Source organism: Crassostrea angulata, chromosome 6 (genome assembly GCF_025612915.1).
Source record: "Crassostrea angulata isolate pt1a10 chromosome 6, ASM2561291v2, whole genome shotgun sequence".
Taxonomy (NCBI): domain Eukaryota; kingdom Metazoa; phylum Mollusca; class Bivalvia; order Ostreida; family Ostreidae; genus Magallana; species Magallana angulata.
Genome location: NC_069116.1, coordinates 16623205 through 16649977, shown reverse-complemented (window position 1 = coordinate 16649977; position 26773 = coordinate 16623205). Strand labels below are relative to the sequence as shown.

At 32.8% G+C, this 26773-nt stretch overlaps 2 protein-coding genes across 2 annotated transcripts; one reads left to right on the top strand and one right to left on the bottom strand.

The window, feature by feature from the left end:
* Nucleotides 1-2270: 2270 nt before the first annotated feature.
* On the bottom strand, nucleotides 2271-8189 carry LOC128188484 (tetratricopeptide repeat protein 36-like). Its single transcript, XM_052859568.1, has 4 exons — nucleotides 8025-8189; nucleotides 4870-5052; nucleotides 4229-4330; nucleotides 2271-4014 (listed from the first exon to the last, which is right to left on the bottom strand). Exons 1-4 carry the CDS (start codon nucleotides 8140-8142, stop codon nucleotides 3860-3862), a joined length of 558 nt encoding a protein of 185 aa, XP_052715528.1. The 5' UTR covers nucleotides 8143-8189; the 3' UTR covers nucleotides 2271-3859.
* A 185-nt stretch (nucleotides 8190-8374) lies between these two features.
* LOC128188486 (SUZ domain-containing protein 1-like) lies at nucleotides 8375-21028 on the top strand. Its single transcript, XM_052859570.1, has 5 exons — nucleotides 8375-8590; nucleotides 10992-11038; nucleotides 11465-11578; nucleotides 12252-12377; nucleotides 17779-21028. Exons 1-5 carry the CDS (start codon nucleotides 8531-8533, stop codon nucleotides 17897-17899), a joined length of 468 nt encoding a protein of 155 aa, XP_052715530.1. The 5' UTR covers nucleotides 8375-8530; the 3' UTR covers nucleotides 17900-21028.
* The last annotated feature ends 5745 nt before the right edge of the window (nucleotides 21029-26773 follow it).

The following is a 26773-nucleotide window of genomic DNA, read 5'->3' as shown; positions in this document are numbered from 1 at the left end:
TTACAAAAAATCTCAAATATCGCCCACATGTGACAACCAAGATGCTAGATGCTACTTATTTATGTCGACATGCAACTTAGTTATGTTAATATGCAAGATAAATATGCTGACATGCAACTTATTCATGTGAGCATGCAACTTAGTTATGTTCACATGCTACTTAAATATGTCAACATGCAACTAAATTATGTTGACATGCAAGATAAATATGTTGACATGCAAGATAAATATGTTGATATGCAACTTATAAATTGTATGTCTACATAATTAAGTTGCATGTCGACATAAATAAGTTGCATGTCAACATATTCATCTTGCATGTTAACATAACTAAGTTGCATGTTGACATAAATAAGTCGCATGTCAACATATTTATCTCGCATGTTAACATTCATAAGTTGCATGTTGACATAAATAGGTAGCATCTAGCATCTCGGATGTCACATGTGAGCGATATTTGAGACTTTTTGAGATTTGTTTTTATAAATCTTATTTGATTGCATTTTTCTTGCATGTTAACATAGTTATGTTGCATGTTGACATAATTATCTTGCATGTCAACATTTTATATTGTCGACATATTTGATAGAAAAATAACTTGCACACAAGGGGCAGAAATATGCCACCATATGATTATCTTCCATCACCGTCACCAGCACTGTAAATTGAAGTGGTGCAGTTTGTTTATATTGAAAAATGGCGACTCTCAACCTCGACGTGAATCAATATATTTCATTTTCCGACGTCGGTTATCGTGTTTAAGATAAAGTGTGAGGCAAGTAAAGTAACAATATCAGTAGTATACTGCCTGAAGAATTTAATGGTACTGATTGTACATGTATTAACAGAGTTTGTGTGAAAATAAATAGCATCTAGCATCTTGGATTTCACACGCTTGCAATACAATGTATTTGAGATTTTTGATAATTCTTATTTGATTGCAATTTTCTTGCATGTCAACATAGTTATGTTGCATGTTAACATAACTATCTTGCATGTCAACATATTTATCTTGCATGTCGACATATTTGATAGAAAAATAACTTGCTTGCACACAAAGGGCAGAGATATACCACCATACAATCAGAGGCGATATCTGTGGTAAAATGTCCGAGGATTTTTATCAAATATTTGTACAGAATGTGTTCATAAATAATGTTAATATGTCCAAAACTAGCGCATTTTTGTGCGCTGTAAATTGCAGGGTTTTTTTTTTTTACTATGGGAGGCATTGTAGATCCCAGGTCGTCCTTCCGAATTTTTCCAGACCGAGGGCTACAAACCTGCAGCTAACAATTACTGAGAATTCTCTAAAATAATGAATTATTCTTTGAATATCATTAGGTGAACATCACGGTCGGGACGTGAAGAAATCTATCATATAGGGCTTTATTGGATTCGATCAACCCAAATTAAAATGATCATCTCAAAATAATTCTTATATGATATTGTTAAATGTGGAAAGGTTGAAGACACATCTCACTGTTTTTTTCCCTCCAATATCTATTATCTCGCCAGATATGAGTTTTTTAATTTTTTAGCGTCAGTGATTGAAATATTGTCAATACACAATAAATTATGCAATGGGAAGAAAATGATTTTATTGACAATTCCTTTGGTTCACACGATTTTGATTACATGTTTACAAATGTATGAAACGTGCCTATAGAAAACTTACTTTATCGTACTGATATGTTCCTAATCTTTTAATATAAGACCTCCAATATTAACATGCCGAAAATCTATCAATATTTGCAGAGAGAGCGCTGCGTATGTTATGGAACTAATTTCTAATTCTATTGTACATGTATTATATTACAATACAATATGTTCAAACCAACATGAAAAGGGTACGGACAGGACAAGACATGATCTACTGTATATCACATTGTTCATACACATGTATACACGTGCATACGTTAAATAAATCGTTGTCAATACAAGATTCTATGTAATCTCTTATGAATCTCCATCAACTTAAAACATTTGGATTGCTTAGCGCAGAACGGAAAAAAAATAATTGTACCGGTACATACTATGACATTGTGATGAAAATAAAATCAATTTTCAAAACTTTTTATTTCTTTTCTTCAACATGGATGACTGAGTAAACTGCGTCCAGCAGTTATCTACAAGTCATGAGTTCGAACCCAGATGGGTGTTTTAAAAATTTCAATTCTTTTACATGTAACAAATTTCTAACACTTCGAATTTAAAATATTCTCATCCATATTGAAATCTCAAAGCGCTCCATTGGGTTATCACCCTAAGGTTTTTTTTACGAGAACTGCTAAACAATCATATGAAAACTATAAAATATCACTGAGAAAACTAGTGGAAATCAAGGGACACAAAATCAATATTTTCTTCTTCATAGAGTTTTTCTGCATCCTCTGTTTTGTTCACCTTATTTCTGGTTATCATGTTACAATAAACCAGCATCATATTATCGGAACACCAACATTGTAGTTGTTTACATGGAACATGGTTGGGGATCGTTGTCCATTTCTAGATAATCTCCCATTTCAAAACAACATGGTATAAAATGTTCTTATATGGTACAGAAGTGTAAGTATGGCTTTATTTACTTTTATCTATAGTTAACGATTATACACGAACACCTTGATATATGACACAAATAGAAAGCTGTACTTTAAACAATAAAATGCTTTCTTTGGTGATTCATTCGGGATATGAAGGTATCGACATTGCAGGAAAAATATATAAACCGCGTTAGCGGGTTATGTAAATATTTCCTGCAATGATCGCTACCTTCATAACCCGCATGAATCATCAAAGAAAGCATTTTATTGTTTATAGTAACATCTTTCTTTAACTAATTAATAAACTGATTATGAAAAGTTAGTAAAATTCACTAAATTACTGTTAATGTACAAAAGTACGTTAACTTAGCTAAAAGAAACAGCCAAATCGTCTCCTGTGAGACTTTGAGTCTGGCATCGTCATGATTATTTCGTGCAGTCCGGGATTTTACTAAGGTCGCTGTAGGTTCAGACAAATCAATAAACAGGGCGTGTCAATTTCAGTCCTGTCACTTTCAGCCGCTGTAGATTTCGACCAATCGATAAATAGGGCGTGTAGATTTCAGTTTGGCTGTTTAGATAGAGCTATGAATTAACTATAAGTTTTCGTAAGAAATAGAGGAAATATTGTTTGGTAGATGTAAATATAAGATATTGGTGATCATCGCAGATACAGTTAATTCTGAAGAAATCAACTCATATTGATAATCTTGACTTCTTATAGATATAGTTTAACTAAGTACATTGATTAAAGCCTTTTTCACATTTTTATTTTTACATCTACCGAATATGATTCCATCTATTTCTAACGGAAACTTATATTTAATTCATAGCTCAATAGAACAGCTGTGGAAACTGAAGGGCTTAAATCTACACGCCCGTTATCGATTGGTTGAAACCTACAGCGACCTAAGAAAAATCACGGACTGCACGAAATAATCACGATGTCAAATTCAAACTCCCATAGGAGATGATTTGGCTGTTTCTTATAGCTAACGTACTGACGTATATTAACGGCATTTTAGTGAAATTCATTTACTTTTTTCAGCCAATTTATTTATTTATTAAAAGAAAAAAGTAAATATAAACATTAAAATGCTTTCTTTGATGATTCATGTGAACTATAAAGGTAGCGATCATTGCAGAACCTAGGGGAATCCATAGCATATAAGAAAAAAAAAACTCTAGTACTGGACATATTATCAGTAAAAAAAAATCAGAATAATTTTCCCCCATTCAGGCTATAAAAATGAGATTCAATCAATAATCAACATTATTTTTTTTTTCATATAAAACATCAAGGGAAAAAGTTTGTGCTACACTTCTCCACTTCGAACTTTCTGCATGACTTCACACAGCATTTGGTTACACAAGGCTGCATAGGGATTCATAGCAATGACTTGTTGTTTGGCAAACTGCCCACCTAATCTGCTTGCATGTTTAAAATCCTCCAAAGACTTTTCCTCCTCACCTAAAACAGAGAAAAAAAAATACGAAACTGCAATTGAAACAGAATTTTTATTTTTTTTTACTTTTTACACAAAACGTTGATTATCTTGCATCAAGTATCAAAGAGGAAATAAATTTCTTTTACTAAATGCTCAGGTAAATCCTTATTAAAAAGTCAGTTGCAAACACTGAAATATAAGCTTGCAATAAGTAAATTCATTATTATCATAATGTACCTTCTAATCTATAAATAAGGCCTCTTTGGGTGTATGCTTGGCAAGCCACTGATCCAGTCCCATTAGAAAGAGTAATGGCCATGTTCAGATCTTCAAGGGCACCTATCAACATATAATACATACTAGTAATGAAAAATATTAACTATCCATAGGGTTATGAAAGATTGTGCAAACTATTGCCTATTCCAAATTTCTGTCAATATTTGTTATGAATCTTATACATATACATGTACATTGTATTAACAAAAATTTAATTTTAATTTACCTTGTAATATTTGTATGCAAGCTCATTTTATTGTTTTAATATACAGTTGAACTTCGGTATATTGAACACTGATATATCTCGAGTACAATGGATATGTTGAAGTGATGTTTAAGTCCCAAACACTTAAGCTTTAAGTATTTTACCCTTGATATACTTGGATATCTCTAACCAGTCCCATCTAATATCAAGATAACGAAGTTTGACTGTACATGCATTACTTTCATAAAAGCAAACATACTTTCCAGTACCTGTTTTCATATTTTTTTAATTGTCTTTCATGGTGATATAAATTTTTTAATTAATATTCAAAGATGCCTGGGTTGTTTTATTCATACAAACAATCATGTATTTTGATCTTCATATCATAGAATCTCACCAAGAACATCTCCCTTTAGGCGTAGAGCTTGTGCACGATTATTGTATCCAGATGCCCTCTGTGGTGTGTTTCCAATGGCCTGTGAAAATAAATTTAAAGCTGCCTCCACATCACCGCTCTCTGCTGCTTGGACCCCCTGTACCTCCAGTTGTTTCGAGACCTTTACATCCACAGTCTCCTCCTCTAAAAAAATAGAGTGATTCTTCTGTTATGATAAATACATGTATAAGAAAAGATATTTTAACAAGAGGCCCATGGGCCACATCGCTCGCCTCAGCAACAAAAGGTACAATATAATCAGCTTAATGGAGTCATATTACAAATTGTTTTCCCTTGGACTGAAATGTCACACTTTCATTGGTTTAAACATAGCATGTGATTGCCTCATATATCTCTATATTTGTTCGGTGAGAAAAAATATTAGGCAATATGGCCGTCATTGGCCGGCGGTCCGCTTACTCATTTCGACATTTCATAGTATTCAATACATAAACCGCATGCTGTAAGTTCTTAAAGTATTTGGAGTAGTTGCCATTTGAAATTCTTTAAAATTAGAGTAGTAGCCCTTAGAATATTGACGTCATATTGTTTTGTCTGGAGCAGAACAAAATGGCAGCGTCGAAATTTGCTTAAATCTCTGCCGAGGAAAGGGAGAAAACATTTAAAACTGAATAGCAACCAAACATTGTAAGTAAACATGAGTGAAGCAAAGATTTTTAAAGAGTATTTGAAAGGTGAGATTGAAAATTTTAAAGAGTTGAAATGAGTTAAATTGGACGAGATGTTAGGCATCTTGTACATGGCTTTGCGTAGATCATCGTTATTTGTAAATAAATATGTCGCTTGATAGTACTCGGGAAAACTCCTCGAGAAAACAAAACACTTATTAGGTTAGTTACTGACTCACTACGAAAATATATTGGGTTGATCAACCCAATATATTTCCGTAGTGAGTCAGTAACTGACCTAATAAGTAATAATATCTGGACAATGTGGTATAATACATGCAGATCCTGTATAAATAAAAATTCCATTCCCAGCCCCCAAATATTCTTATGTTTAGAATAAATTCACTTTTCTTACACGGATGATTTTATAGACATATCACATGTTAAGCATTGCAGTTCTCCAAAAAGATCCTAAACAACTGTTTATATACAGGGTATAAACCTACATCAAACTCTGAACCCCTTGTGAGGCCCAAGAATCGTCCAGGGGCAAAATTCTAAACAATTTCAAACAATCAGCAATATGTCAAAATGCTTGCATATAAGTAAAACCATAAATGGTAAGCTTTCATTTTTTGAGAATAATTTAAATGTTTTCCTTTGTACAACTGGATCCCCAATGGCGCCCCACCCTACTCCTCAAAATTTTGATTATAACGAATTTGAATCTACACTATCTGAATTTGCTTTCATTTAAGTAAAGCTTTTCCAGGTAAACAGTATTTTAGAAGTAGAGTTTATGATTTTTTCCCTATATATTCCTATGTAAAAATCTGACGCCCCCCCCCCCCCCCCCACTGGGCCCCAACCTTCCTCGGGAGTCAGGATTTTCACAACTTTGAATTTACACTACCTGAGGATGCTTCCACATGAGTTTCAGTTTTCCTGGCCAAATTTATCAATGAATTACCCACCCTTGTGGTCCTTAATTTTCACAACTTTGAATCCCCTTTGCCTTAGTTTCACCAATGCTTTGTGCCAAGTTTGGTTGAAATTGGCCAAGTGGTTCTGGAGAAGATGTTGAAAATGTGAAAAGTTTACAGACAGACAGCAACAGACAAAATGTGATCAGAATAGCTCTCCGAAGGGAAACAAACCTGTAAAAATCATTACAGAATGTTTTATAGTAACTGTTTTAAATACTATAATTTTAATGCATAATAATAGAGGAATATATAGACTCTATTTTTCTAATTTAAGAATTGTTTAATCTTATTTTCTATATTTGAGAACGCTTTAGTCTTATTATTCCTATATGAGGAAATAGAATTAAACATTTTTTAAATTGATTATCCTGAGCGCAGGGAGAGGCAGGCGATGCGAGGCTTAATGGTAACATCTACCCATAAGAAAATCAGTGAAAAATAGAAGTTGAATCAGGGGTACTTAGGCTAAAAAAAATTCTTCCAGCCAATGGAGCCGCCATAGTGGCAGCCACTTTGTTTTTTGTTCGATCATTGATTGACTGGTACTTATCGATGTTTATTGCCCCTAAACTCGATTAAAAATGTTCCAGTGTTTCAATAGAAGGTAATTTGAATTAAAAGAAATTAAAGAGGAAACCAGGTAAGTTTCAATTATAGTGCTTCAATCAAGAAATGCGACTAGTTCTTATATGTATGTTTTATCAAATTATCAGATGGTAAATAAAAAAACATTAACATCAACATGATCAAGAAACTGATCTTTTAGATACTGAATAAATACCGCAGAATTCATGTGAATTATATTGATAAACAATGAAAGAAAAAATAAAAACATTTCGGAATCATGTAACTCTCTTCCACTATTTCTGAAGACAAACGTTTTACTATGAAACATGAAGCATAATGTACAGAGTCTGATGGGCACACGAGGTTTAGTTTAACTTTGGCAAATGACATGAGAAGGCAAACAGGCAGATCATACTGTGTGCGTTTTAAATAAATTTTGTTCTACAAAAATCAAACGGCACTGTATTAAATCTGCGCTCGGTCCAACGGTCACACCGTTTACATATCAAAATTATATTTATAACAAAATTATTTTTCTAGGAAGCTGAGTCGGTGACATTTCAAAGTTTATTTAGCATTCCCTTGGCTTAGTTCTTTTGGATTCTATCATTTAGGAAAATAATGATGAGTTACAGCGCCAGGCCATGGATGAGCTTTACGTTACCTTTCACCCACGTAAGGCATCTTTTGCCTTTTTCAGTCACCCATTCATCTTTTTGCAGACAAAATTTTAGACTGTCAATCATCTCTTTCAAAATCATGACATGGATCAAACATTAGTGAAATGTAAATCCTGCACATTAAGTACACACTTTTAATGATAATGCAATTTTTTAAAGAAAACATTTTTTATCTTACAATGTTGTTTCAAGATAAGAAAACTCTCCAACAAAAATAGTTACTGCAAAGTGCAATGCATGCATAATTTATTTACCAATTTCTTTCTCAACTTCTTCCTCGTCTACAACATCACCATAAGGTAAGTTGGGATTGAAAATTCTGTTCAAAACGGCGCTGTCGTGAGCAGATACATGAGCCCTATCATTTGACATCGTGTCCTTTCAAAATGACAACAAACTAAATCAATGTTGTTAATATGCTTTGTTAGAGATATGTTCTTAAACATTTGATAGATCTAGATGACACTTACGATTTTACATTTTTCATAAGTATTAAATAACTGAAATATTATAATCATTTGGTTATGAGATTTTAACAGATAAATTACAATTTGATGAGCAAAGCATAATTTGCAAAATCCGGAAAACTGACCGTAACGGGTTTAATTCTACTTTTCAAATCTCATTTCCAGCATGTCGCAAAACATCATTTGAAATGAAACGAAAATAGTTTCAATTTGTCGACTACCACCCATTTCTTATCGAATGTGCCAACAAATTATATTCTAGACATTCAAAAGTTTTTAGATTTAGCGTTGATATGGCAGAAGAAGCTAATGGAGAGGTTCTAGATAGCTGGGAGGAGTTTGAAGATAATGGGGTAGGCTAAACTTGTTCAGGGGTAACTAGATTTACCGAAATACCCGTGATTTACCGAAATGCCCAGTGAAAACACCGAAATACCCTTCAAAAACACCAAAATGCCTCATTTGGGCACAAATATTTAACATCATAGTTTGAATCTAAGTGTTTAAATGTATTTCCCAAATTTTCAGTTTGATAATGTAAGTATTTTGACATAAATAGCGATTTTTAACATGTGTAGACATTGGGATAAGAACGATAACTCTTGCATGAATTGCTTTTCACTCGAATAGAGGTGTGAAATTTTCTTCCCATAATAAAATAACTAAGAATTAAAAATAACAGATTATCAGCTTTTATTTTGTAATATCATATAATAATTTGACATGATAATACTATAAATATTCCTTTTTCTATCAGAATTGCTCCTTTCTCTTGCACACATATATAACATGTCAACGCCAAGCGAAATCTTTGATTTGCGTTTTAGTCAATAACCACGAAAATCGGCTGATTTATTCAAAAAATTAACTTTATATACATACACTAAACATACACTATTTTTGGCGTAAAAATGGGCATTTTGGTGTTTTTGAAGGGTATTTCGGTGTTTTCACTGGGTATTTCGGTAAATCCCGGGTATTTCGGTAATTCTATGTACCGCTTGTTCAGGTTTTCATCACTTGAACAGGCCAACATTTTGTGAACTAATTATTGAATCGAATTAATCACATTTACTTGACTAATCTTTTAATATTCCATGTAAGATCAAGAACATCCCATGAAAAGTAGTTTATAGATTAACATAATAGATATTACAAGTAGACCTCTTGCTCTTATCAAAATGACAATAAAAAGAATTACTATAATGCAGCAACTGAGGGTTAAATGGAAATAAGCACAGGAAATTGATTGTATCTGAGTACCAAAGTTTTAAGAGGTATAAGTGAGGTGCCGAGAAATCAATTGTGACTTGTCATTTCCCTGTATACCCTCCTATCCTTATTTTTTTTTATTGATCAGATTGAGTCAAATTCCTGTGAATATTACATTAAAGGCAATAGAAAGGAAGTAACTTACAAGATACTGCTACTCTCTAACTAAGTCTTGGACCATCATGAATGGTGCATTCTATTTCTTTTCTATGTAGTGTATTAAATATATATATATATATATGTTCCCATGGGTTTCATTGAATTAATATAATTTTGGCAGATGACACAAGTCTTGATATGAATGAAAAAATGTTACTTCAAGGTGAAATATTCTGGATATTAGCAAGGTCTGAATCATATGTAGAGGAACCAACATTAAAGTTGGGGAAGACCAAGAATTGAAAAAGCATGGTGGAGACATTAATACTAGTTTATTGATCGAGCTACCATTGTGGCGACTGGCAAGAGCTACAATATATTACACATACCTTGCATCATTGTCAACTAAGTGATATTTTGACAATTATCAACTCAATTTGCATGCTATAACTTGATAAATGTTTCTGATCTACTGTATCAGCTCCAGCATCAACTCTTCTCTGCCTTCCATGATGTGAACAAATTGAAATCAATAGGGATGGGATGATGCACCGGTGCATCACGGTATTTATTTTGACGATATTTGGATACATTTACTGTTAATACAAAGATACCTAAGCGAACGTTTTTTTATTTTCCAAAAATTTCTGAGCTTCAAATTTCGGCTATTTTTAGTCCACGCGCCTAAGATGAAAGTAAAATGATGGCGGAAAACTTCATGAAGTTGTAAAAACTGTTATGAAGCTAAATCTGGAGTGTGGAAAACGTTTGGATTACTTGTTTATGAAAAAGTAGTGTATACGAGACTAAAGTACTTTGTAAATTGTGCAACGCTCATTTTACATATAATAAAATAACTTTGGACATGCGGTAATACATCGACAGATTGAATGAATTTTAAACCCTTATTCATGTTTTCATTTAGTTGCAATGTATTGTGATATGTATCGTATCGCATCTCATGTATCGTGATATGTACCGAATCGGCTAAGTACAGTATCGTCCCAGCCCTAGAAATCAAGCACTTATCTGAAATTTCGCAAAAAAGCATTTTGCTTTCAGTGCTCCTTGTACTGGAATTTCTTTGGCCAATGCTGCAGCCACCTCTGAAAATTCCCTGTAGAATTATTTTCAGTCCCTGTTTTTTTTTTTTTTATTTTACCTATTTTTTCATGACTTATAATAGAAAAGGTGAAATTCCATATTGTTTATTTTATTTTTTTTTTTTTTTTTGGAGGGGGGGGGGGGCTTTGTTGGCTGTTCACATTTACAAAATGCTCTTAATAAGATAACTGTTCACTTCAATGTAAAAACAAAGTTCTGTTGGTTTGTCACAAATACTGAAATAGTATATTTCTGAAATATGTTACCTTTTTTCTGTAGGATCTTGACAAGAAACTTGAGGAAATGAAATTGAAGGATTCTAAAAAGTAAGTTGTAAAGGACTTAGAACTTAATGTGTTTCACAATTTTTTCCAAGTATAAAAGTAATATACAAGTATGTTTGTACATGTAATAGAATCCACATTAAAATGTTTAAAAGGTTTTGCTCAATTTTAATTTGCACTAGCTAACACAGCTTGATGAAATTATAACTTTCTTCTTGAAATATATCTCTGCATTACCATGAGGGAATAAAAGTAATTAAGACAGGATAGTAAATAACCCAGCATATAGTATTTAAAAGAATATAAATATATTTTTATTCACCAATCAAGGGCCCTCGAGGGGCATATGCATATGCAAATAATGGATGAAATACATAAACATTGTACTGTTAAGTATGTGATTGTGAATATAATGTTTTCACAATACTAACAAACACAAGCATGATTTGTTGACTTATTGCTTGATAGGACTGCATCTGAAGCAGTTGTAGTAGAGGATGGTAATAGAACTCAGTACACACCTCAAGTTCGCATATTGAAAAGGAAATCTGACGCACACTCGACAGCGGCACATGGCACAAGGCAAGTTGCTTTATATTACAGTTATTGTTTTACTTGATTAAATAGTAAAGTTTATTTTAGTTTATGAAGCTCAAATTTCCTTTGATATTATGTTTGAAAATTTGTGAAGTTAATGTACTGGTAACTACCACATATGAAAGAATGAATTGACATTATACTATGTATTATAGATAATAGGAATAAGTTGCTAACAGTGATTGTTTACTTTGCAGTGATGGTATGAAAATGATATTAAAATGATATCTTATCACATATTGTCATATGACTTTTACAAAGGTATCTGTATTGAGAATCATGTATAATACATGTAAGTGTTGTACATGACAGTTTTATGATATATGTTTCTGTATGCATACATGTTATCGACTTTCTGAGAATAGTTTATTTTTTGTTAAACTTTGTTGTCTTAACTAGCATATGTGTTAGAACATAAAACTGATGTAAATATATTTACATAATTATAATAATGCTGCGCATATCAATATCTCAACAACAGATTTTTCATATTTTTTAGTCACTTAGACTACATGTTCTAGTGCATTTTATTTAAATCTTTGTTATGGTACCTAGGGTATCTGTAATAGGAATTTTTTTTGCTGTTATATATATTAAATTTCTCTTTTGCACATTTGCAAAAATTAAATTATGAAATTTCTGAATTTAAAATTTACAGAGCTAATAATAAGCCAACAAAAACTTTGGAACAGCGAGAGGCAGAGTATGCTGAAGCAAGGAAGAGAATTTTAGGATCGACATCATCAACAGAAGTGAAGGAAGAAACCATGATAACCAATAATAGGTGTGTGTTGAATTGTAACCCAGGCTAAATTGAATAGCCAAGGAATGATATCATGGCAAACTATTGCCGATTGATACTGCAGCTACCCAGCAGTTTTCAATACTCTTTTGTTAGATTTAACTTGAAATTTCATTTTCAAAAAGGATACCATACAAATAAGAACAATATCATGTAGTATTTTTCTTGGTATAAAGTTTCATACATCGTAAGTGTTCTGCATTTAAGGTTGCTTACATGTTTGCTAAGAGTGGGTAGGTAGGTATTTATTTGAGATTTCAGGTCTTTTTTGTATTAAAAGTCTTACCGTTGCTCCTCCCCAATCTGAACACCCCTTTCACAAGGTTCTTTAAGGTTTCTCCACCCTCGATGTTTTTATGGTTTAATATGTGTAATTTTTGTTTAAATTTGATGATCAATATGCAAACAATCAAATTGAAGTTAAATATTGGTATGTTGCAAATATTTTGTTCATGCTGTAGGAGCTACATGTAACACAGGTACATTATCAGGACAGTTATAGCAACGACTGCTCTCTTATCAAACATCACATTTATTTTAACTAATTTCGATATAATAAAGCAATTTTTAAAGGGTACCTGCAGTGCCGGTCAATTTTTGATATAATGGAGATCTATGTGTAAAAACATCATCCTGAAAATTTTACATCGATCGCATAAGTAGTTTTTGAGATATTTGGGGAAAACCCAATTTCACACCTGAACGAGATTTGAATCAAGCCGTTTTGGCGCGAGATGAACTGTGACGTCACGGGGTCAACGCCGCTGTATGAGAAACAGGAATATCGTATGAAAACTGTTCGTTTTCTTGCATTGTTTAATCGATATATGAATATTTTTTTCTGTTATTTTGTTTCCGTATCAACCCTGGATGACTAATTATACTGTCGTTTGAGTTTAACCCGTATTTTATCGAACAAAAATGCCGAATTTGGACAATTGTTTGCTTCATGAATTTCGTCAAATGTGTAACACATTTTACATATAAATGCACACCATATGTAGCAAAATGACAATTAATCAAAGCATTATTGTTATTCGAAACATATTTTGTTAATATTGTCATTCTTTCGAATGATTTCTCACTGACATTATTAACTGATTATAATAATAATATTGATGATACATAATGATATTTCGTAAAAGGTAACTCGGGGTCTATTCCTCGTATAAGGCATAATATTACAAATGATGTCGCCCGATTATTCAATAATATTGATATCGGACCAATAACAATCAAAATAGTATGCATTCTTTAACAAACAAACACGGGATTATAAACGGATCAAGGCGAAAGTCCAAGATGGCTGCATGCATGATTATGTCTGTCTCGTATTCTTTTAAAAATACGATAATGGAATTTAATTTTACATTTATTTACATCCTTTGTCAAAATGTTCCAGTTTATTTAGATTTCATAATGATTCGTTTTCAGTATTACAATTTAAGCTATACGGAGTTATAAAGCGTTTAATTGCTGACCATAGCGCTCGAAAAAAAGTTGCACTTTATTAAATAACAAATTATAAATCCGAAATAATTACTTGATCACATAAAAAAGGTTTCAATTGCAGAATTGTAAATTTTTGTCATTATTTAAGTGATAAGATAAGTAACAATAAAGGCATTTACTTTGAACATTAGTTTTACTATTCAATAGTATCATGCATGCTTCTTTAATCACTGATTGTCGGACTATACACATGTTTTAGCTGACGAATGCTTGATTTTACACAGTCTAATTTATTTTTCTGTTTTATCTTTTAACAATTGAGTAGCTAATTATACACAAATCAATTTACCAGTCTAGAGGTGTGAAACCCTCTCTTTGTTCACCAGACTCGTGTACCTTGTGTATACATACCCCAGATACACGTGTGTCTGGAGCAGTGGCTTCGTTAGTTTACCTGTTTACCTGTGTCATTATCTCGGATCACTCGTGTGTGAAAGGATATTATGTAATCAATAAAATGAATAATGAAAATAAATTTGCCCATGTAAACGTTTTAAGATATCGTATTCATCGGTAAAAAGGCGACGAGAATAACAAATTTTAAAATCGTTTAAAAAGAAATCAGATTGTAATAAAATAATAACGGATACAAATTTCTAGATCTACTATACTTAAATTAACAAAATACGTCAAAACATCAGACCTATATCAATCAGTTTGGCTGAAAAATCGAATTTAATTTGTATAGCTTTGTAAGGAAATTTCCGTCGTGTTGACCTCGTGACGTCACTTCCGCTGAAGCCTCGTTATCGCCTAATTCTGTTTTCTCTTGATTAGATTTCCCAAAGCAGGTAAAAATAGCCACTTTGAAGGGGCGTAACTTCATTATTTTTGCACCGATTTCGATGCGGTTTTTTGCATTAAATTTTCGTAAATAAACTCTTTAACATATGTTTCACATCGGCTGGGCTGCAGGTACCCTTTAAAAGAAATTAATCGCAATCCTTTATTTTAAGTATTTTAACATTTTAAGGCCATTTAAAAGTTGCCAGTATGAAAGCTATCACATTTACAGTGCATTTTGATACGATTTTTCAACCATGAATAAGTACAGTTTAGCAACACAAAACGTCTATAACTTTTGAAATAATGGTTCAAACTCACTGAAAATTGGTACATTTGTAATTCATTATATATCCTATCGAAATCTGCAAAGAAATGTTTACCTTGCCAGGTAAAAAAATTTGAATTGTGGTCTCTGTCAAGTTTGCCTATATACGGTTTTATCAGTTTTTCATTAAATTCAGCGATTTCAACTCAAACTACGCTCTATGAATTGTTAAACATTGGTGTCATTTCACTTTACATAGCTTAAAATGTTTTAACACAAGTATAAATCAAGAAATATTGGCAAAACTATGCACCACATAACACTATTATTATAACCGATAACGGTAAAATATTCCGGAATGCTCACAATGACGTCACACGACAATCGAAAGACCTTAAAGGTGTGTTGACACTAATTTAGAAGAAACAAGACAGATTGTTTATGTTTGGAAAACTTGAAGATGAAAAGACTCTTTACAAAGAAATTTAAAATTTGAGTCAGGTACATTTTTATTGGGTGTTAAAGCAACTGCAAACAAATATTTTTTTTAGGTCCAACCAAAATAAAATATGTGTATTGATTAATGTATACATGTATGTTGTGTATACTATAGCATTGAATCATGATTTTTTGAAGTATACACTCTCATAACTGCCGCTGTGTGTGCATACAAATTGAGTAACGCGCGTTAGCGCGTTATGAAAATTTGTATGCACACACCGCGGCAGTTATGAGAGTGTATACTTCAAAAAATCATGATTTAATGCTTATATTTACATTTTTTCAACTTCTTGCCTTGTCTGCAAATGTGATTCATGCCTTAAAATTCCTATCTTATTCTAAGGGTAAGTTAATATTAATGGAAGAGCCACAGTAACAGCCACAAGCGTGAACTTTGATTTTCGCTTGTGACGTTGCAGTTTGCAGCGTTCAGCGTTTGTGACGTCATAATAAAACTCGTCAATTTGACCTTTGACTACTTGTTGCATTTAGAGGCATTTGAAGATCACAGAATTTAATGGGAAAACACAGTAGAATGTAAATATAAATGTTTAAACATGTATTTATGTGATCAAATTCATTCAAATTTGTGTTGAAAAATGCAAAAACAAAATAAAGTTTTCTTGTACCGTAAGTATATTGCTTGGCTATGAGGAAGAGCTAATCAGTCATTTGGCCTAGTGTAGTTCTATCAGTGAATATAGTTTTGAGCCTTTCACTATAATTATACATTAATCCTCTCTATTGTCAATATTGTGTAATTATATTAGGAAACATCCTTATTCTTTGAACTGCACATAGCTATGAAAATCTAGTGTATTGAGATGGTCTGACTATATTTCAATGTCAGATAAAAGACATTTACAATTAATATCACTGTGACACAAAGGAAAGTGAAATCTTTTCTTATGTTATTGTTGAAACTTAGTGAGCAGTCTCTGGTAAGTTGTATGATTATTAGCCTTGTTGGCTTATTTTCAGACTCCAATTGTTTGTTGAAATACTTGATTCAAGTGTTAAGGATCCTCGACACCCTGTGACTTCTACTTTTTATGACAGTACGTCACAACATGCCAATTTTAGCGCATTGTGAAACTATTGTTGTCTATCTCTGTAGCTCAGTGGCTGTTGCTTTGGTCTACCAACCCGAAGGTCCCGAGTTCGAATACTGCAGGGGGTTTTATTTTCATGAATAGCGGTAAAATTTTAAAATGATTTTTTTTCCCAAACAGGTATTTTTTTTGGAGGGGGGTCATTTTCAAGTCGAACACATACTAAAAATCAATATCTTTAAGTAATTTTGAAGAATAAACTTGTAGGCAGAACTTTTTCCAAGTGTGTGGAGGACCCTTAAACCTTATTTATGTTCTTTTATTGAATCTTCGTTTTGTCACCTTTAGGTTGGAAAAGGGAAAATCTTTTTTAGAAGGTGGCTTTTTTGTAGAGCTCCATATTTGACACTGGATGCAGTGTCACTATAGCAAAATGTAATTTTATCACATACTCAATATAAGGTTGATGTCACTCATAGTATAAATTTTTGATGCTCTACTGTGTGTTCTTGTGCAAAGTGACGTCATAATTAATATTTGACACTGGGCGCAGTGTCACTTTAGCAAAATGTAATTTTATCACATGATTACTCAATACATAGCTTCAGGAGGATGATTGACGCAGAATGAAAAGTAACAAAATAATTCAGTTGAAAAGTATTAAGTTACAAATGTAAAGCTTTTAATGCTGTTTCATTTTTTTCAAAATTGTTAAAAATATGTTAGAAAATGCTTGTTTGATAATCATCAAGGAACTTTTTTCCATGTGTAAAGTTGTTGACGTCTTGTAGTAAATGAGTTGTGCAGCTCACAATTATAATGTTGACAGAAAAGATTGAGGTTTAACAAAAGGCGTGGTAAAACATGTGATAAAAAGAATCTCTCATGGTTTGCGATGATTTTTATCCAACAACTTGTGTGTTTTCTATCCCTGAGCCAATAAAGGCAAGGGGAAAGAAAATTAACACACAACTTTTTGGATAAAATTCATATTCCGGTACTATCTCAAATCATGAGAGATTTCATAAAATTATATCAATGTTCTGAATGGAATATAATTGAATACATAAGAGAAATGAAACGGAAAATATGAATTATATTAATTGAACTTCCTTCAGTTTCATTTTTTTGCATCTACATAAACATTTTGTAGATAACAAGAGACCATGCACTGAAAAAAATTCTGGTTCAGGTTTATCAGTAACTCCTTTATTGTAGAAATATACCAAGTTTGCATAATTTGTTAATACTTCTTCCTTAATTTTAGACCACCTAGACTTATGCATTTGGATGAAGCACGACAGAATTTAAATAATAACTGTTCAGTAGCCATTTTACGACAACCCCGAGGACCTGATGGAACAGATGGGTTTGATCAGAAGGGCTAACCTTGGCAAAGAATTTTTCTTGGAACTCTCAAATAGTGTATTACTGTCAAATACTCAGTCCAGCGCACCCCAGTCCCTGCTGGCTGTCCTCCGAATACAGCGCCGAGCTTAATCCGACCGCAGGCACAGAAATCGTGGTCAGCTGTCCCATTCAAGGCTTAGCATGCTCTCCCAACAAACTGCTACAGTGTGGACCAGTATAGCAGCTTCTGCCCTTAACCCCCAAAGCAGTAGATACACTGCAGCCTTCAATGCTGTTAGAAAATATTATTGTCTGAAGAGAGTCTTTCTAGCAAGATACTACATGTACATGCATCAAGATATTTGCAGTTATTTGTGGTGTACATGGGGAAATGGTCCCAAGGACAAATGCATGTTGATTTTCAAGCTATGCTAAGGTGCCTTACGTATTAATATGAATTGTCAAAAATATAAGGGACACTTAAATTTGGCTCAAATTTTGAGGGCAGCTTATTGTAAATAATAATCTATAGAATAAATCTTATTATTGTTTTAACAGTGAACATGTATTTATAATTATTCTGTAAACCAAAAAGATAGACGTCTTTTTTAATTATCAGCTAAACCACATCTTCAGAATTTGAGTCAAATACATGCATGACGTAAGTAGATACACAAAAACTGTTTTTGTAAGTTTTGTATCTTTCAATATCGAAAAGAATCAAATTATTCTAAATTTAAATTGACAGTTTTGTGTACTTAATAGAAAAGTTTGTTTTAATTCATTTACTATCTGTATTTTATTTTTATGAACAGTTTTGATTTTTACCTCCCACCTGTACATAAGAAGTTACTAAACCTGTTGTATGTACGTAAGTGTAATGAATGTACATAAATCAGAATTCATAAGCATGAAATGAAGCGTAAAGTTTCCACAAAACCAATGTTTTTCAAATGAAAAATTGTTATCTATAACATTTTGGTGAAATGATGAAATCTGGTGTTGCCATTTGGACTTGACTAATCACCGCAACTCGGCTTTCTTATTTAAACTTAAAATGGTGTAGATGGTAAACAAAAGTAATGATTTAAAAATTAAGATATTCAATTTAAGTGTATAATGAATTTGTATTAATTAGTGGTTGAAAGCAAGCTAAAATGATAGCTTGGTCTCACTTCTTTTTTGTCCAAGATGGGACAGGGAGTTATTATAAAAAATCAATCTTGTGATTCAAAGACCATTTTAAGAACATCCGATTTTTCACATTTCATATACTGTTGTTCATTACTATTAAGGTGGCAATGTCATGGTTTTGTTTAAAGAATTTTTTTCCATAATGATTTTTAATGTTTACAATGTTTTTAATGTATTTCTAATAGTCAACCAAAATTTGAGTGTCAGCCACAGAGTTATAAACCAGAGCTCACAATCCTTTGTTATGTAAACAAACTTTACAAAGCTCAGGTCATGTTTTTATTTACATTTTATATGTTTAGAATAAAATTCCAGGTTTAGGCCTAAAAGGAATGACAAACATTAGGAACTGTTCAAAATGAATTAACAGATAGCAAAATCAGCTTGAGAAAGAACTTTTACTGATATATTGAACCTATATAAGCTAAAAACATGGCATATGAGCCTTTTTATGTAAGGAAGAATTGTGAGCTCTGTATCTTGCTTAAAACTCTATGACTGACACTCAGTTCGGTTAATAATTAGAAATGCATATCTAAAGCATTGAAGACAACAAGAAATGTAAAAATAAGATTTGACCAAATTCGTGACCTTGCGCCTTTAATTGGCCTAAACTTTTGCAGAGTTTTGTTTCAAAAGTTTATTCAGTAAAATTTTTGTTTCCTATTTTACTTCATTGAAAATTGATCTTGTGGATCTACTCTTAACAAAATCCATTAAAATTGGTGCACAACAAATAATTATTAAAGCACAGTATCATGACTGCACATAATTAAACCACATCTTTAAGTCTTAAAAAGGAAAGTAAATATTTTCCTCTTATTTTAGCATTTTAAACCGTCATTCTTGATTTTGTTTATGCATTGTCCATCAGCAGTATATATGTTTTGCATACATTGTTGAAAATTCTGATGTTAAAATTTATGATATATGTATTGTCACATTTTATTAGTCAAGAAACTAACATGTGACTTTACAACTTCTCGGCCTTACCAATATAGTACTTAAAATACTTTGAATGTAATGCAGATGTAAAATTTTGTACAAAATGAATTAGTTTAAAACGGCTTGACGCAGTTGAATATCTGCTATGTTTTATATATAATACAGATGTAAACATGGCAGATATTCAACTCCGTCAAGCCAATTTAAACTAATTCATTTTGTACAAAATTTTACATCAGTATTACGTAAATTCAAAGTATTCTAAGTACTATATATAGGTTAGATCTTTAGATATTATAAAGTTTACATGTTTACATGTAAACTTTATAAAATCTAATGATCTATAGCTCTAAGCACACAGATTATTGATTAATTATATCAAATGAAAGTTAAAAGGATGGTTACCATGGATACCTTTGTAATAGTTATACATTCAAGGTTTCGTTTACAGTTGACAGAAAGGCCAGATAAGTTGCAATGACAGTATTCATTTTACATACAAATGTACCTGATTGTGTGACACATGTCTGTTTGCTTGTACTGGTTTGTTAATTACGTAATGACAATTTGCAATATTGTGTATATGTTCATTCTTATATATTTTTTGATAACATGTATCTAAATAACTGATTATAACTCACCTAGAAGTAATTAACATTATTTTAAATTTTAATTTGGCTCTCATATCAACTGTATACAACATTGAAGTTCTTGTTAAATAGATTAATTACCGTATCTTGAATTGTAGCAAGACATTGCAAATATTATCATTAATGCTAAAGCATCTAATGAATTGAGTTTGGATTGATTATTACTTTTTTTGTGCAAGTACTTAAAGATTGAATATGCCATGCCATTTCATGTTGAAGGTATACATGTATCAAATACATGTTAATTAAACTTGCAGGTGATAAGAATGATGACAGCTTGGAGCCTTTCATTATATGTATTACAGTTGAAGAATGATAGTATAATAAAGTATTCACTTAATGTTTGTATCACTGAATTAATAAAAAACCTTTTGACTATATTGCATTATTTTGGGGGGCATTGAGAAGTAAAATTCATGCATGGTTAGGATGAGAAAATATGTTCTATTAAAAATGTTAATGTTAAAAGCATGACTCCTGTGTCAAGGTTCTGTTGCTGTATTGGTAACAGTGACAAACAATTAAAACTTTAAAAAAAACCCATCTGACTACACCTTCATGTAGGCATTTAGCAGGCAACTACCGAGGTAATGCATAGAAAGGTAGTCTGTACCGAAATTAAGCAATTCATAGCCTGTAGGTCTGGAAATTCTGGTGTTGGGGACATGGATTTTTAGCTCGCCTGAGCCAAAGGCTCAAGTGAGCTTTTCTGATCAAGATTTGTCCGTTGTCTATCGACGTCGATGGCGTTGTCCGAAACTTTTCACATGTTCATCTTCTCTAGAACCACTGGGCTAATTTCAAACAAAACCTGGCATAAAGTATCCCTGTGCGAAGGACTGCACACTAATTAGGAAGTAATGAAAAATAATTGACATTTTTTAAAAAAAATCTATTTTCTAAATACCATTTGGGCACAAAGGTTGAAACTTATTTGGAAGCTTCCCAGGTAGTGTAAATTCAAGTTTGTTTAAATAATGATCCCTGCAGGTAGGGTGGGGCCACCATGGAGAATCGAATTTTGATATAAAGAAAATTTGTGGAACATCTAAAAATCTTCTCCAAAACCCTTTACAGAAAAGTTTGGGTTTTTTTATCGTTTATTAAAGTTTACAGAAAAGTTGAAATTCATGTTGTTCAAATCATGATTCCTTGAGGTAGGGTGGGGCCACAATTGGGGGTGGGTCAAGTTTTTACATGGGAATCTGTAAGGGAAAATCTTAAATACCATTTGGCCAGAAAAGTTTAAGCTTATGTGAAAGCATCCCAAGGTAGTGTAGATTCAATTAATTTTTTTTTCAAATCTTGATCACATGGGGTAGGGTGGGCCACAATGAAGGTGGAGGGTGTCAAATTTTTACATAAGAATTCGTAAGGAAAAATCATTAAAGATTTAAATCTCTAAAACTATTTGTCCAGAAATGTTATGTGTGAAAATTTTATAAGGTATTGTAGATTCAAGATTGCTCATAGCTTGATCACCGGGGGTAGGGTAATGGTCATTTTATTGGTGGGGGACATATTTATTTTACATTTTTAAATAGGAATATATAAGGGGAAAACTCTCATAAAACGTTTTGCCAGAAACGTTGAAACCTATGTGGAAGCATTCTCAGGTGGTGTAGTATCAGGTTTGTTCAAATCATTACTCTTGAAGATAAGGTGGAGCCACAATGACATATATAAAATTGAGGAACGTGTCGTCTGACCTTAACACGCATAATTTAATTGCTACATTAAACTTTTCTAGTCAGGTTTTAGATCGGAATATATAGAAGAAAACCATTCGAAATCTTCGTCTTTTCGGGGATCTCAGTGTTGTAAAAAATGTGCCAGAATTTTTTTTTTAAACTTACTCTGCTAAATTGTACAGATATTTTTGTATATGATTTATTAAAATCGGAGATGTCAGTTTGCTATTATAGGTCAGGGGAGCTATGTGGCCCCTTGCCTGCTTGTTGAATCTTATGATAGCGTAACTAAGTGACATGAATTATTAGAAAACCTTCTTTTTTCCGTAACAGCTAAACCGTCTATATGGTTACTGGTTAAAATAAAGAAAGTCGTTTAGGCGAAAATTGTGAAATTAGATCTATGATGAATATTGAGTTTGTACTAGTCGCTAAAAGGGGGTGGGGGGTTCTTACTGATTAAAGGGGGGGGGGGGTCATGTTGTGAAAAAGTACGATATGTTATGTAATGCAGCTTTTAGATCATTGATTCAAGTTACATTGATAGAATTTATTATTTTTAAAAAGGAACTATTCCGAGCCTGACGAAGTCCATGGAGTTCTTGCTTCCGATGTTTCTCAAGTTTTGATCAATGGCATTTAATAAAAAAAAAACAACAACACAAAATCTACATGCATCAAAAGTGTTAAAAAAGAACGTAAACGACGTTATGCATTATAATGAATTACGAATTTTTATTAGCGTTGATATTTTAAAATGAGCTATCAAAAGTTAAATGAATTAGTTAGTATATGCATGCATACGCAGATGAATTGGATTTCTTACAAATATCGTGTAGAATATACTCAGTTAATGTAAAAACTATTGAAATAATCTATTGAAATAAATATCAGGTATGTCATTCATCATTGCATAAGAGGTTTGTATGAAGTCCATGGGAATATTAATGTTTTTAATATTTCAAATGACAATGCAGGTATAAAATAGTCAAATCAACGTTGCATTTTACGATGAATTTGCGTTTCTGGACAGATTTCTCGAAGAATAATGGACAGGTGTATCGGTGTCACGTGAATCTCCGCCGAGTCCACCCACACGGAAAACTTTATACAGGATCAACCGAATCTCATTGTTCATCAAACCATAAAGAAACACATTGGAAACATAGTAGAGAAACGATAAAATCAGGAAGCTATGCATTATTACACTCACTTGGGACGAGTCTTGATTGTAAAAAAGGATCCCTAATCGCAAAGAATGCAAAGGAATATTTAATATGATGAACAGGACAACCATGACGAGCAAAAGACGCATGGATCTCCTCTTTTTCTTGGTGTGTAACGAAGCGTGACTTTTACTCAATGTTCGGAATGGTGTTCTCCTTAAGGTCTTGGACACTTTGACATTGGATATGATAAGTACCAAAGATGGAAGAATAAACAGCAATATAAAGTCGACAACCACAAACCCGAGGTGGATATTAAATGTATTATCAGAAACCATGCACGTGTACATTGTTTCTGTTGTATTTCCCTTGGTCATTTCCTTCTCGACCGGCTGATACAGAAGGAGACCTCGGAGTCCATACAAAAGAGAAAGGAACATTATAGCACCTATCACAAACAGGTAATTCTCCCGTCTCCTGAGTATTCTGGACTTCATTGGAAACCGGATTGCCAAAAATCTGTCCAATGCCAGTGCGGTTATGGTAAGGGTATGTGCTACCACCGCCATGTATTCCGCGAACATACACGCTTTGCAAATGTATCCACCCACTAGAGAATTGTTCAACGTCAGAAATATGACATTTGGAATCACAAGTACGCCAATCGCAAGGTCCGAAGTAGCAAGAAAAATCAGCATGAAATTCCGAGGATTGGTGAAGTTAGATTTTCGTGTGATGACAACAATTGACACAATGCTGAGAACTACTATCAAACACATTAAAATGGCACATAATGTTATAAACACAACAAGTTCCCGCGAATCCATGTAGATCCAATGACTGTCCACATAAATTAAGCAGCGTGTTTTTTTTTCTTAGTCTAAAACATTAAAACAGTATGGTTTGTTTCTCTGTCAAGTATCGGTTTTTCCCTTTGGTAAGAAAATGAACAATCCAACTCTTACTTCTCTGATTCGGTAATTGTTTACAGCGTGCTTCCTTTCCAGTTTAATTTGCTTTATTGTTCCCTATCCATTGGCTTACGTAACAAAACAGTTGATAGCGGTCTTTGAGTAAATATTTGTTTTGCGGCGACTATTCGGAAATCCTTTTTTTCTATATCCTGTTAGTAATATTCAAAGTTTATTTGTTAACTAATCAAAACCTGTGATAAAACATGACTGGAGGTTATATACTTACTTGTACATGTACAACAGTCAGAAATTTACATCCGTCCTTCTTTCAAAATGCATTATTCATTCTCCATGTAAATGTTTTGATCCTGACATCTGAGTAAATCTAAATGAATTACCTCAGACTTATACCTCTTCGAACTGTTTAATGTCTGTAGTGATTTTAATTCTTTAAAAATGTGAAAAGGTGAAGGAAATCAATTATACTGACAGCAGATTAAATACTCACAATGAACAGAATTTAGTTTATCTCAGTTTAATTCACCCAAAACCATAGACTGGTACACAAAAATAGCGTATTTAGAAATGTACAGTATCACTGTGAACCTCTCACAGAGAGTAAATGGGATACACAGACAATTTGATTAATTCTTATAATAAACATACACAATTTACTTTATGTTGCATCTTTAAGAAAAACGCTAATTATTTTCATAATTGTAAATGTGTTACATTAAAAGTTTAAAATCAGGTTTCTAAACCAGCTTCTATGAGAATATAAATTTGATTTTTTCCCTCAGATACGGTAAACGTACGTAATATTGTGTAAAAAAAAAAAACAAAAAAAAAAACAAAACTTTGGTTCTTGCATGTGACAAATATCTTAATACCATTGACACTAGACTTTGATATATACTTAAGTTAATCCCCCGGCAAATTAAATAATTGCTGGACAATAGAAGTTCAAAAATATCATTAAAGCTAGATGTGTGAATGTTTATTTTTCTGGCATGTCTTTACCATTCTATTATTATAAAAAAGAAGCAATCAATACCTGTCAAAAAATGTAAAAAAACAAAAACAAACAAAAATCCAAACAAAAACCGGAAGAATGGTTTAAAATGTGCTGGAACCCCGCACGTTAGCATAGTGTGTGTTATATGTTGGGCTAACTGTGCTGAAGCCCAGCACGTTAGTCGAGTGTGTGTGGCTTGCTGTGCTAGATTTCCGCACCTTTGTGTCGCTAATTGTGTACAGAATTATATCGGACTGTCCGTGATGGAACCTCCGCACGTTATTAATTTATCGGAATTCCGAGAATCGGTTTCATTAGAATACCAAGTACCGTTATTTTATCCAACCTAAATACAACTTGTTGAACTTTTGTTTCGTTTTGGATTTTTTATTCAGCGTAAATTTAAGCGAGTATAACGAATTGGATTTCAAGAACTTATATACGTTAACAATTTACAGTTTACAATTCAAATAAATACAAGATAGGTTCGTGAAAGTTCAGTAGTATCTCAGTAGAAAGCCGAGTGGCATCCTACCGGGCTAACCACATTTTCACGAAAATGGACGATAAAAAACTATACGCTTAGAATTCATTGATGAAATATTTCCAAATTACGTTGCAAAGTGAAAAGTTGAATAAAACTTGATTAAAATAGAAGTAAATGATGACAAACATAAGGTTAGATAAGGCTCCATTTCACATTTTAAAGCCTTCTTACTCAATACTTTGATTAACCATGCGTATTTCCAGCAAAGAAACTAACTTAATTCTGGTCGTAAAAATCCATTTCATTTATTACATAATCAATAGTACTCCTTACCATTGCTTAGAAATCCCACCCATCGACGCCAGATTTTCTGCAGTTTTTCATCCTTTTATTGCAACCAGTCGCAAGATATTCAGTAAAGTTTTGAAATTATTTGCATATTTTATACCTTAAAAGAATGGACTTTGGAGGTTGGAAGGAGTGAAACATTTCGCAATCCAAAACCCCTTTTCTTTACACGATCCCATAAAAGTAAGGGGGCCAACTCCATGTCAATCAATTTTTTGTGTGTAGGTCCATTCTCGGATCTAGAGGGGAAATGGTCAAGGGTGATTACAAAAAAAATCCCTTCGAACCCCCCCCCCCCCCCCCAAGCAAACTTAATTAACCGTCGGACGCCCCTCCCCCCTTCCTGGAAAAATTTTCTGGATGCTCGCATGATGTCTATTACAAAAGTACCTCTATTAAAGTCGTGCCTCTTTTTTATAGTTTTTCGAGGACCTACATATGTAGACTACTCGAAGTGTTATTCCAAGTTTGGGACAAACAGTGCATGTACTTGTACATATGT

Coding starts and splice junctions, on each gene's coding strand:
- LOC128188484 (XM_052859568.1), bottom strand. CDS start 8,142: ATGTCAAATGATAGGGCTCATGTATCTGCTCACGACAGCGCCGTTTTG. Junction 5,053..8,024: donor AGAAGTTGAGAAAGAAATTG/GTAAATAAATTA, acceptor CTATTTTTTTAG/AGGAGGAGACTGTGGATGTA. Junction 4,015..4,228: donor CCTTATTTATAGATTAGAAG/GTACATTATGAT, acceptor TCTCTGTTTTAG/GTGAGGAGGAAAAGTCTTTG.
- LOC128188486 (XM_052859570.1), top strand. CDS start 8,531: ATGGCAGAAGAAGCTAATGGAGAGGTTCTAGATAGCTGGGAGGAGTTT. Junction 11,579..12,251: donor ACAGCGGCACATGGCACAAG/GCAAGTTGCTTT, acceptor TAAAATTTACAG/AGCTAATAATAAGCCAACAA. Junction 12,378..17,778: donor ACCATGATAACCAATAATAG/GTGTGTGTTGAA, acceptor CCTTAATTTTAG/ACCACCTAGACTTATGCATT.